A 13,896-nucleotide genomic window follows, 5' to 3' on the forward strand; every position below is an offset into this window, starting at 1 on the left:
AAGAACTGTGCTTTATATATTTATATTTATATATTTATAAGCTTATATAAATTTATATTTGTATATAACTATGCTGAATATCCCAGATTTAAGACTGCTGTAAATGGAGATCATCAGAGAAGGTCTCTAAGTAAATATGGGTAGGAAGATAGGGTTATACTGATTAATTGCCTTAAGCCACCTGCCTCATCTCTAGTCAGCAGAGCCAGCTCCTTAGAGTATACAATTGTTTGATAGAGCAGTGGATCCCCTAGCAAAAGCATAGTGTTCTTGTGAAAAGAGAGAACAACGAACTTACAACATCCCAAATCATTCTCTGTCTGCCACGATCTACCACTCTGGCTTCCCAACTGCCATGCATGGTTCCTCATATTTTTCAAAAACATCCAAACCTATATACCATGTACTCATTCCTTTCCAGGGAGAGGAGCTTCATATTTCCTACATTTCTATACCCAGTTCCAAATATAGATACTTTGGGTAATATGGTGTTCTCTCCCCCAAATTAGCTCATATTTCTGACTTATAGCTTCATGGCACAGAAGCTTCATGTACAACCCACAGATTTGGAAATAACACCAATGTGGAGAATTCCTATCAGAACTTCTGCAACCCTGGATCCAATCTTTAATTGCATATACACTGGTTTAGATACATGCAGGGACCATCCACCCTATTATATAAACTTTAGGTTACATTACCCAATATGACTATAAACTAGTATATATTCATAAATATTATGCCAAGAACATGGTTAGTTTTCTTGGTGTCTCCAAGAGTCAAGCTATCAATAATTTAGATTTCCCGTATATAACAATAATTTAATAACTTATAACAATAACAATAACTTTAATAACAATAATTTAGAACTCCCATAGAACCATGGAAGGTTTTTTTTTTTTTAAGAATTATTTATTTATTTTTATTTATTTTTTTAAGATTTTATTTATTTATTCATGAGCAACAGAGAGAGAGGGAGAGAGAGAAGCAGAGACACAGGAAGAGGGAGAAGCAAGCTCCATGCAAGGAGCCTGATGTGGGACTTGATCCCCAGACACCAGGATCACACCCTAGGCTGAAGGCAGGGGCTAAACCACTGAGCCACCCAGGGATCCCTGTTTATTTACTTTAGATAGAAAGAGGGGAGGGACCCTGGGAGAGGGAGAGAATCCTCAAACAGACTCCTCTCTGAGCATGGAGCTTGATGCAGGGCTCTATCCCATGACCCCAAGATCATGACCAGAGCCAAAATCAAGTGTCCAACACTCATCCGAGCTACTCAGGCACCCTGAACCATGGAAGTTCTTAAGATGGCTTCTGTCAGTTGTCCTGGATTCAAATTTTGAATACATTTTCTTCCCAACCTTAGTTTTCATGCTGATATAGTTAGTTGAGGATTGTGTTTATCCTGGCCCAACTACTCTGGTCAAAGACAGATTGATTACTTAGATTTTTTTTTTTTTAGATCTGAACCATTTATCTTTCTGGTAGAATCAGGGTGGGAAGGATTTTCCTAAGGTACGTTGGCTACATGGTAGAGATATGGACAAAAAAAAGTTTTTTTTGTTTTTTTGGTTTTTTTTTTGGCTGGAACTGAGATTTAATATTAAGAATAAAACGATCTCTTTAACAATCACTATGGTAGTAGGGAAGCAGGAATCCTAAGACTCGGGAAAATGCAGCACATTTCATCTCTGGCTCTTGGAGATCTGCAAGCAGCTCAGAAAGTAGCTTGGCTCAGTCACCGTCCATACGTAACTAAAGCTCCTTGGCTGAGTTTCTGCATTTTCGGTGTGGAGGCTCAGGGCTGGCAAGCTATTCCAGGGAACTTGAAGGGCTTGCCTCACTCCTTCCCAGGCCCAGTGAGGCCAACGATGTCAATGGTTAGCCAGTGCTGAGAGCCTGAGCCTGCTGCTGGCCTCCTGCTCTGCACTTGCAGAGGATAAAGAACGAGTCCAGTCTAGCCCCCAACCTACTGGCTGAGAGGCATGATGACCCCAGGAGACATCCAGCCAAGCCCCAGCCTCAGGAGAGAAAGAAACAGATACTTTACCAAGAGAAAGTGGAGTTAATTTTCTATGACATAAATGCATACTAAAATCATTTAATTTTCAATATTGGTTATGATTGCCTACAATTATATAGAAAACTTCTTCAGGGAAGATATCGTGTTCTAAGATTTTGTTGTCTGATGGATCATGAAATGGATAATGATATGTGGAGAATTTTACTTCATCAACTGGTTTATAATTCCTAACCATAAGATATATGATAAATACCAATGATTTTGCTAAGTGTCTTACCTTTTAAAAAAAGAAAATTAGAAATTTACCTAGATCTTGCCATTTACAAAATTATAGTAATATAGGTCTTAGAAAAACAAAAAAAATTTCAAAATTACATGTCTCTTGGATTGTTTGTGCTTTATATAACATTAATGTCTGTTTATTTGTCTTTTGTTGCAGGATTTATTTATACATGTGGTGGAACTTTAAAAGGACTTAATGGCACTATAGAAAGCCCTGGTTTTCCATACGGATATCCAAATGGTGCAAACTGTACATGGGTAATAATAGCAGAAGAACGGAATAGAATACAAATTGTATTTCAGTCATTTGCTCTAGAAGAAGAATATGACTACTTATCCTTATATGATGGACATCCTCATCCTACAAACTTTAGGACAAGGTTAGTGCATTTTGAATGGAAGAATGGAGGGCAAATACATTATGGATAAAGTTTATTTTACAAAGGATAAGTAACATTTGTAGTGCAATTTTAATAACGTCATATTCACCACTTAATTATTGTTCATTTGGAAATATATCATCTCATGCACAAGTTAGTTCAGTATCTTTGGCTTCATAATGCTAGTATATTAATATTATCTCTCCAAAAAAGTGAATGTAAATTGAATTATGACCTCTTTATATAGGTTAAAGATGTTTTGTATTATTAAATACTTATTTTCAGGCTTTATTATTTATGAGCATAACTGTTGATAAAGTGAGAGCATACCGTGTAATGTGGCTACTCAACTTTAATTTACAATATGCTAAAAATACTTAAAAATCAATATTCATATAAGAAAATACATTAATTTTATATAATATGTATGGTTTATAAAATTTAAATATCTAAAGAGTAGGCCTTTTTATGTCACTAACTGGGAAATTTACATTTCTGCCCATACAACTGAAATTATTTTCAACCTACTTGATAAAACAGGAAAATTAACTGACACCTGTCTATTATTTAAGTGGTTCTTCAAAATTTCTTCTTGGAAAATAGGGTGTCTAAACATATGAGAAATTTTTGCTGTCTTAGTAAATTCTCCTTTTAAATATAAATCAACTTTAATTCAACCAAGTTCAAAATGCCAGATATACATATTTCAGTTAGCCTCAGATTTTTACCAATGTGAGTAATTTTTTTAGCTGTAGTAAACTGTTTTGGAACTCTTAATTCAAAATATTCTAAGCAGATACACTCTAAGAAAAGATTCTCTACATACTTGGGGATGTTTACACCATAATGATAGTTAAAAATGTCTGAGTTTTTTCAAACCACTTCTATGCAATGAAAAGTTCACTAGATTGATTAGGATAAAGGTTTTGTTTGTCGTTATATATTCAATCACTGAGTATTTTTAATTGCTTCTTCCCTTTACATGAAGTCTTTCAATATCTATCCCTCTAAGAAGTATACAATAAGGCTGATGTGTCTGACACTGTTACTTTATTAGTATGGCAAAGACCATTAAAAACTGAATGTCTTTTGTTAATGACATAGCACTAAGTCAAGATAGAAAACAGAGGGCACTGTATATACTAGATGGTGTGTGGGGGTGGTGGGTAGGTATTTGTGTTCATCTGTACACATCCAAACAGATTATAGGCTAAAGGAAAATAAGAAAGATAATTTTTAGAGTTCCCAGTTGGCTAAAATGATGTATGTAAAAGGACAAAACCTTTTTTTGTATATTTTCTTTACAATAGCACTTTGTGCAATGTAATTGGTGTAAATAGAAAAGAGAAAGAAAGCTCTCAATGCTACCTGGTAGAATCTAACAATAAAAATCACTGATAATATGGGTTGCATAAGCATCTATTCTCTTTAGATCCACTTGAAAATGAGAAAATGCATTTTTATTTTACCTCTGCTCCTTTTTTTTTAAAGAAACAATTGTGGCCTGTGGGAAGTTAAAAGACTTTGTCAGATGGGGAAAATCAATTTTTTCTTCTCATTCTTTCCTAATTTGTAAATGGGAATAATAGCACTTAATTTACAGAGATTCTGTGGATGCTACAATGTAATGAAATCTCAATAAATCTAACGTTTATTATTTATAAAGTCCCCTGTACCTGACACTAAGTATTTTGTATTCATTATATTATTTAACTTCTCAAACAATGTGAAAAGATTTCTATTATCATCAACGTTTTACAACTGGGAAAATAAGTCTTACATTACTTGCCCAAAGTTAATTTTGTTGAAAATAGCAAGTGGCAGGATCATCACTGCAATGCAGATTTGTTTCAGTTCAGAGTTTAAGCTTGTTAAAAAAAAAGAAATAAAATTCATAATTTATAATTCATAAATAATGTATATAATATCCATGGCTTAAATATTTATATATGAATTAAAGCCTGTTTTTCTTTGACAAGATTTAATGAATAAGATAAGTAACAAAACAAAATTTTTAAAAGATGCTATTTATTTATTCATGAGAAACACAGATTGAGAGGCAGAGACATAGGCAGAGGGAGAAGCAGGCTCCTCGCAGGGAGCCTGATATAGGACTGGATCCCGGGAACCCAGGATCATGACCTGAGTCAAACGCAGACACTAAAATGCTGAGCCACCCAGGTGTCCCAAAACAAATATTTTTAAGCATGTATAACATACAAAGATATAACCCAAAAGATAAATTACAAATTTATTCGTGGTATTTGTTTTATGGTCTTTTAATATATACTCTATACCATTTTGCTCACAGTTGGATGTATAATGGTCTTTATGTTTAAGGAAATACTATTGGTAATGTTACAGCTGATTTTAATTAGTAAGACCAGGGAGGAGAAAATCCAGTATGTAACCTACAGAACCTTCCAGACTGTGTTATATACAAAGTCTGCTGTTTGATTAGAAGTTGAAACTGCTGCTGGCAGTTTTGATTCATTTTTGTGTCTGTCTATTTGACTCATGATTTTCTTGCTTTTTGTTTCTCTCACATTCTCAATTAATACGTCTTTATGGTATGTCTGCTGTTCTCTGTCTTTGTAAATTGATACTTATATTTATTTATTTTCCATGAGCTCCAATAGATATTTTTTAATGGCTTGCTATACCTGGCTTACATAAAACAGAGAAGGTAGTTTGTAAGTCTTGTCATTCTTGCTTGTATAAATAGAAAAACATATTGGATTTGGCAAACACAATTTCATACTTTCAAAGTAGTCTCTAAACCTCCAATTTTTGATGATCCTGCTTGTTTTCCTGTGAGCTGTTAATTTATTAAATAGAATTTGATATTGGGGGCTAAATGTACACCAAGACATCATTAGAGAATTGCTTCATAGTTGTACAACTCGCTTAGATGCATAGAAGTAATTCTAAGCTTCCTTTTCCTTTTTATGTATTTTATTTTCTCAATAAGAAAATTATACCAAAAGTAAAAAAAAATAATTTTAATCTTATGGACTTTATTTACATATTTAGGATCATACTACATGTGCTATTTATGTTCTTATTCAATCTCCCGACATTAAAATATACGTATTTCACATGTGACTAGAATTTTTATCATCAAATTCTTGGATGCTTATATTTAATTATACTATAATTCATTTAATTATTCTCATATTACAAGGGATCAAGTTGATTGTTTTTTCTTTTTATAAGTAATTCAGCATTAGCTTTAATCCAGATAACAGCCTCAATCACCATCCATAGGTGAAAAGTATTCCAGAAAAACAGTGTTTCATTCCAATCTCTGTTATAAAATTGACATGAAAAGTGCTCAGGACCAGTCAACACACAAAATAAATCACAGTATCAAGGTGTTTCCATTTACACTTTTTTATCCTATTGTTAGAAACAAAGTAAGTTTTTAATAATGTTTTATTTTCTAAAGAAACAACTTCTAAGGCTGTCATTGAAAAAAGGAGGTAATTATCATAAAGTTTTAGTATATAAATGGCCACAACATGAATTTTATCTTCTTAAATTGCAATGAAATTTCTTGAATTAATAATGCTAATAATGTAAAGCAAAAAAAAATAGGCAAATATAGTGCAGATAAGTGTAAACATAAAAACACTCTTCTTAGAGGAGACAGGCAATAAAAATAACTGCTATACAGAAATAGAAATCCACCTGAGGAGGACAGGTAGCTCTAAGAGAGTCTCTGTTTTAGTTTTTTCTGGTTTCATGAAGATAATTGACATATAACATTGTGTAAGTTTAAGGTGTACAACATGATAACTTGATATACATATACATACTGTGAAATGATTACCACAATAAGGTTAACACCTCTATCACCTCACATACTTGCCATGTCCATGACTCATTCTATCAGCAACTTTCAAGTGTATAAATACAGTATTGTTAGTTATAATCACCTTGACATACATTAGATGCCCAGGACTTTTTCTCTTATAACTGGAAACTAATAATATTTCAACAAAATCTCCCCATTTCCCCAACCCCCAGCCCCTGGCAACACCATTCTACTCCATTCCTCTGAGTTAGGCTTGATTTTTATTTATTTATTTATTTATTTATTTATTTATTTATTTATTTATTTATATTTTATTTATTTATTTATTCGAGAGACAGAGAGAGAGTGTGAGAGAGAGAGAGGCAGAGACACAGGCAGAAGGAGAAGCAGGGAACCTGATGTGCTACTCAATCCCGGGACTCCAGGATCACGCCCTGGGCTGAAGGCAGATGCTAATACCACTAAGCCACCCAGGGATCCCCTAGGAATTTTTAAAATCCATATGTAAGTGATATGTAACACTAGTGGTTGACTTATCATCTATTGATGGACACTTAGGTTGTTTCTATCTCTTAACTGTCGTAAACAAAGTTTCAATAAACATGTAGTTATTTCTTCAAGATAGTGACTTCATTTCCTTTGGACATGTGCCCAGAAATAGAATGCTGGATTATATGGTTGTTCTATTTTAAATTTTTTGAAGAGTATCCATAGTGTTTTCCATAGTGGCTGAACAAATGTACATTTCCATTAACGTTACACAGGTGTTTCTTTCTCTGATATCCTCACCAATACTTGTTATCTCTTTTCTTTTTTGATACTAATCATTCTAACAGGTGCGAGGTGATATAATTTTCATTTGCATTTCTCTGATGATTAGTGATGTCAAGTAACTCTTAGTTTACCTATTGAGCACTTTTGTGTCTTCTTTGGAAAAATGTTTATTCAAGTCCTTTGCTCATTTTTAATTGGATTATTTGTGGTATAAGATACAGATCAGATTCATTCCTTTGCATATGTTTATCTAGGTTTTTTAAAAAAGATTTTATTTATTCATGAGGGACACACACACACACACACACACACACACACACACACACACACAGAGGCACTGACACAGGCAAATGGCTAAGCAGGCTCCATGCAGGGAGCCCGAAGCAGGACTCGATCCCAGAACCCTGGGATCACACCCTGAGCCAAAGGCAGATGCTCAACCACTGAGCCACTCAGAAATCCCATATTTATCCAGTTTTCCCAGCACAATTTATTAAAGAGACTGTCCTTTCCCCACTGGCTATTTTTGGCTCACTTATCAAATACTAATTTACTGTGCGGTGGTGGTGGATGATTCTTTCTTGGTTCTCCATTCCGTTCCTTTGGTCTAATGTGTCTGATTTATACCAGTACCATGCTGGTTTAATGACTGTGGCTTTGTAATATATTTTGTTTTTTTGTTTTTTTTTTTGTAATATATTTTGAAATCAGGAGGATATGTGATGCATCCAACTTTGTTCTTCTTACTGCAACTTTGTTTTTTTCTCATGCTTCTTCTTACTGAAGTGCTTTGACAATTCAGGGTCTTTTGGGGTTCCATATAAATTTTAGGATTGCTTTTTCTACTTCTGTAAAAAGTGCCATTGGAATTTTGAAAAGGACTACATGGACTGCACAAATAACTTTGAGTATTAAGGACATTTTAATAATACTAATTCTTCTTTCTGATCCATGAACAAGGGATAGCTTTCCATTTATTTGTGTCTTTATTTTTTTCATTAAAGTCATTTTTTTTTCAGTGTGTAAGTCTTTTACTTCCTTAGTTAAATTGATTCCAAAGTATTTTATTGTTTTCAATGCTGTTATAATGGTATTGTTGCCTTTATTTCTTTTTCATATAGTTTATTTTTAGGGTATAAATATGCAACTGATTTTTGTATATTGATTTTGTTATCTGCAACTTCACTGAATTAGTTTATTAGGTCTAACAGGGTGTTGGGGTCTTTAGGGTTTTCTATATATAAGACCATATCATATGCAAAGATAAATTTACATTTTCCTTTCACATTTGAATGCCTTTTATTTCTGTTTCTTGTGTGTTTGCTCTGGCTAGGACTTCTAATACTGTGTTGAATTTTAGTAGTGAGAGCGGGCAACCTTGTCTTGTTCCACATCTTAGAGTAAAACTTTCAACCTTTCATCATTGAGTATGATGTCAGCTGTGGGGTGGTCCTATATGGACTTTATTATGTTATGTTCCTTCTGTATCTAATTTGTTAAGAATGTTTATCATGAATAGATGTGAATTTTTGTCAAATGCATTTTTCTGCATCTATTGAAATAATCATACAATTTTTATATTTCATTATATTAATGTGATGTATCACATTGATTAATTTGAATATATTAAAACATCCTTGCATCCCAGGGATAAATCTCACAATCATGGTGTATAATATTTCAATGTGCTATTGACTTTAGTTTTCTAGTATTTAGTTGAGATTTATAAATCTATATTTGTCAGGGATATTAGCCTGTAGTTTCCTGTTCTTGTGTTGTCCTTATCTGCCTTTGGTAACAGGGTAATGATGGCCTCATAAGATTTGGAAGTTTTTCCTTCTCTTCAATGTTTTGCAAGAGTTTAAAAAGACTTGTCTTTAGTTAATATATTTGGTAGAATTCAACAGGAAGCCATCTGATTATGGGCTTTTTATTTGTTCAGATTTTGTTCTAGGTTACCTATTTTTTGGGTGAATAATTGTTCATAGTAGTCTCTATGCATTTCTGTGGTATCAGTTGTAATGTTTCTTCTTTCATTTCTGATTTTATTTATTTGAATGGTTGCTCTTTTGTTCTTAGTCTAGCTACAGTTTTCTCAACTCTATTTATCTTTTCAGAATATCTGCTCTAAGTTTTGTTGATCCTTCTATTGTGTTTCTGGGCTCTATTTCATTCATTTATCTTCTGAAATTTGTTATTTTCTTCCTTCTGATAACTTCTGGGCTTAGTTTGTTCTTTTTCTAGTTCCTTGAGGTATAAAGTTAGGTTGTTTATATGAGATTTTTCTTTTTTCTTAATGTAGGCTTTTGTCATTGTGACTTTCCACTTAGAATTGCTTTGCTTTATCTGATAAGTTTTGTTATGTTATGATTCCTTTTTTGTTTGTTTGTTTCAAGGTTTTTTATATTTCTCTTTTGATTTCTTCTTGACTTATCAATTGTTCAGGAGTGTATTAATTTCCACATATTTATAAATTTTCCAGTATTTTTCCTATTATTGAATTATAGTTTTATATTACTGAATTTAAAAAGTATACCTAATATGATTTTAATCTTCTTAAACTTATTAAGACTTGTTTTATGACTTCACCTATTATCTATCCTGGAGAATATCCCATGTGTGCTTGAGAATAATCTGTATTCTGTTGCCATTAGATAGAATGTTCTCTATGTATCTATTTGGCCCATTCGATCTAAAGTATAGTTCAAGTCCAATGTGTCCATAATGATGTTCTGTACGGATATGTATTCATTGTTGAAAGTGAGTACTGACATCTCCTACTATGATTTTATTGTAGTGTATGTCTGCTTTCAGATCAGTCACTATTTGCTTAATATATTTAAGTGCTCAGAGATTAAGTGTTCATATATTTACAATTGTTATAACATGTTGATGTATTGACTCCTTTTTCATTATAAATGACATTTGCCTCCTATTACAATTATGAATTAACCTCCATTTTATCTAATAAAACATAGGTAACCTTGCTGTTTTCTGGTTTACATTTCCAGAGAATGTCCTTTTTTACTACTTCACATTAGGTCTCTGTGTATTCTTAAAGTATATTTATTGTAGATAGCAAATAATTGGGTCCTGTTTTTACACATCCAGCCATGCTATTCCTTTTTAATCTGAGAGTTTAATCCATTTAGATTTAAAGTAATGATAGTTAAACACTTAGATCTGTCACTTTGTCAATTGTTTCTGACATTTTGTAATTCCTTTGATCCTTTCTTACTCTCTTCTGTCTTCCTTTGTAAATTGAAAATTTTCCATAGTGGTATGCCTTGAATCCCTTCTCTTTATCTTTCGGTATCAATTATAGGTTTTTACTTTGTGATTACTACGAGGCTTACTTAAAATATCTTATATACACAACAGTCTATTTTGTGCTGATGACAACTTCAGTTGCATATAAAAACTCTATCCTTTATTACTGTCCCCCACATTTTATGTCACATTTTACAACCTTTAATATTACATACCCATTAAAAAATTATTGTAGCTGTAGTCATTTGTAATATTTTTGTCTCTTATCCTTTATATTAGGGTTAAATCTTAACAAGAGTTGAAGATTAAGTCCTTATAATAGCTACACTATAATATTAAAGAATTGTAAATTTAACTATATACTTACTTATACCAGTGTTGTATTTTCATATGTTTTCATGTTACTAATTAGCATCTTTTCATTTCAGTTTGAAGAACTCATTTCATAACTCCTTGTAAGGCAGGTGTAGTGGTAAACTCCCTCAACATTTGTTTACTTGGGGGAAATCTTTATGTCCCCTTTTCTGAAGGATAATTGTCTGGTAAAGTATTCTCGGGTTAGCAGGTTTTTTTTTTTTTTTTTTTTTTTTTTTTTTTTAGCACTTCACATATTCATCCCACTCTCTCCTGGTCTGCAATATTTCTGCTGTGAAGTCTACTGATAGCTTTATGTGGGTATACTTTTATATGAGGATATTTTTTTCTTGCTGCTTTAAAATTACTTTTCTTTGATTTTTAAATAGTTTTATTTTGTGTCTCAGAGAAACATTGTTTGGGGTTGAAATTTTGAGATTACCTGTTATCTCCATGAAATTGACTTTCAAAATATCTCACCAACTTGTGAAGTTCTCTGTCATTATTTCTTTAAATAAGTTTTTTTTTTCTATTTTCTTCTTCTGATTTCCTTTTGCGATTCCAATAATATATAAGTTGTTTCACTTAATGTATCCCATAGTTTACATAGGCTTTCATTGTTTTGTTTTGTTTTGTTTACCTCTGTGTGGGTAATTTCAAAGGACCTGTCTTCTGTTTCACAGGTTCTTTATTCTGTTTGATCCATTCTTTATGATGTTCTCTACTATATTTTTCCATCCACTCATTGTCTTCTTCAGCTCCAGATTTTAATTTTTTTCATGTTTTCTATCTGCTAAACTCATTTTCTTCACATTATTGTGTTCTTTATTTCCTTGAATTGTCTTTCTGTGTTTTCTTGTAACTCACTAATGTTCCTTAAAAGAGCTATTGTGAATTACTTATTTTGCAGATCACAGATCTTTTTTTTTTTTTTTTTGAGAATAGTCACTGAACCATCTTATGTTCATTTGGTATTGTGCTTTCTCCTTGATTTTTCATGTTCCTTGGAAACTTGTGTTAGTATCTTCAAATTTGAGAAAGCAGTCACCTCTTCCAGTCTTTACTGACTGACTTCAAGAGACAAATATCAGCCTTTCTAGGAATTCTGGGGCCTTATCAGCCCTTTTATCTGGTTCACTAACTCTACTCTTCTTGTTACCTCTTGTGGTGAAATTCTTAAGCTTGCATACTTGCTCTCAATTTTTCAAAGCAAGGCCAGGTGATGACAGCCTCAATTTTACTTTCCCCAGGGTGGTGCTAAATGCTCAATTTAATGATTTCTTCCAGATATTCAGAGAAAAGCCAACTTTCCACATGTATTCACTAGCCCTCTGCAAAGGCTTGCTATCAGAAGCATACATAGACAGCCAATCATGGCATGGGGGTGAGTGTAGGGGAAGTGTGAGGAGTTCTGGGGGTGCATGGGTCAGTTGAGCATCTGTAGGTGAGGCATCCCTACCAGCTCATGGGAAGAATTCCTGGGGAGTCCATGGTGCTATAAGCAGACTCTATATCCCTCTGATGCCTTTTGAGGGCCATATCTTCCCATCTCCCAACTGATCTCTGTCCCCCACTGTTCTGGGCAGGATGAGAAAGAAGTGGATCTTTCTGGAAGTATCCTACAAGCTGGGAAATCTGGGCTGTCATTCACATATTCTCACTTCTTCCCATGAGAGAAATCAAGAGCTAAGAAGCCTCAGCTGTGTCATCTTGAGGAAAGAATGACACAGGTTAAGTGAAACTGTTCTTCTTGCCCTCTTTAATGCATCCAATCTTAAATTGTTTTGCTCCAGTTGTGTGCTGTAACATCTCTGCTAGACTCCTGGACTTCTAGAAAGGGTATCTCATCTATGGACAATTGTCTAAATCAGTGTTCTTTAGGGGAAGATGGTAGAAAACTTTTATTCCAAGATGGTAACATCACTGAAATTTGATTTTTCCACTCAAATGTTGTGGTCTGGGCCAGTTGAATAGAACCAGCAAAAGCTGGGATGAAAAATGGAAGTGAGAGACTTCCAAGGAAAAGGAACAATGAGGACAAACATCCTAATTGTGGATCATGTGTGTGAAGATGAATACACAATAAGGCCTGAGAAGTTGATACAACAGGGTAAGACCATACAAAGTCTTGTAAACACTGAATTTTTTTGAGTAAGCTAAAAGCCCATCAAAGAATTTTGAATAGAGATGTGACATGATCTAACGTGGACCACCATCAACATAATCAGTCTTTTGCACTGCACAGTTCCCAGGCCTTGGAACCAGCAATCCAGCCTGTGCTACTTCAGCCAGGTTCATGACCCTACCCCAACCTATGGTACTATTTCAGTGTGGGGAAAGGAGATGCATTTTGTACTGCATTCACAACAAGGAGGGCCTTTTTATTTATTTATTTATTTTTATTTATTTTTTATTAACTTTTATTGGTGTTTAATTTACCAACATACAGAAAAACACCCAGTGCTCATCCCGTCAAGTGTCCACCTCAGTGCCCGTCACCCATTCCCCAAGGAGGGCCTTTTTAAATTTCTCCCATCAATTTTTGCAATTCCCATAAACCGTGACCCTATTATATTTTAGAATCTGAAAGGATCACTTTAAGCTACTCTTTGGAAAACAGAATCTGTCAACAACTAACAAAAAGTTACCATTTGTTGATATAGTGAATTCTGTGATAGAAGTAGATATGACATGAATAACAAGTTACATAATATGCAACATCATTGTATATAACTCGATTCCATTCCATCTTAAGAAAAAATTATTTTGTATGAAAATGTGAATTTTTTATATTTAAAGACAGTGGAAAATACAAAATTATTGAGAAAATTAAAGTAGCTAACATAGTATAACTTCTCAAAATTCATTTACATAAATTTAATTTCCTATCATTATAAAACTTAACCAAAGTATAAAAAGATTACAAGATATGACACCATGAATGAAAATATTTTCTATGATCAAAGGATACATCAAACAAAATAAGTATTTAA

The 13,896-nt window shown here is 33.3% G+C and overlaps 1 protein-coding gene across 3 annotated transcripts in view; it reads left to right on the forward strand.

Moving 5' to 3' along the window:
* Nucleotides 1-13,896, forward strand: part of CSMD3 (CUB and Sushi multiple domains 3) — a 1,188,176-nt gene that overhangs the window by 123,615 nt on the left and 1,050,665 nt on the right. For all 3 annotated transcript variants that reach the window (XM_041769740.1, XM_041769741.1, XM_041769742.1), the window contains exon 2: nt 2,466-2,688. In XM_041769740.1, coding sequence (XP_041625674.1) covers nt 2,466-2,688 — 223 coding nt within the window. The remainder of the gene's footprint in view (nt 1-2,465; nt 2,689-13,896) is intronic.

The sequence above is a fragment of the Vulpes lagopus genome, chromosome 9, assembly GCF_018345385.1.
Source record: "Vulpes lagopus strain Blue_001 chromosome 9, ASM1834538v1, whole genome shotgun sequence".
In the NCBI taxonomy this organism is placed as follows: domain Eukaryota; kingdom Metazoa; phylum Chordata; class Mammalia; order Carnivora; family Canidae; genus Vulpes; species Vulpes lagopus.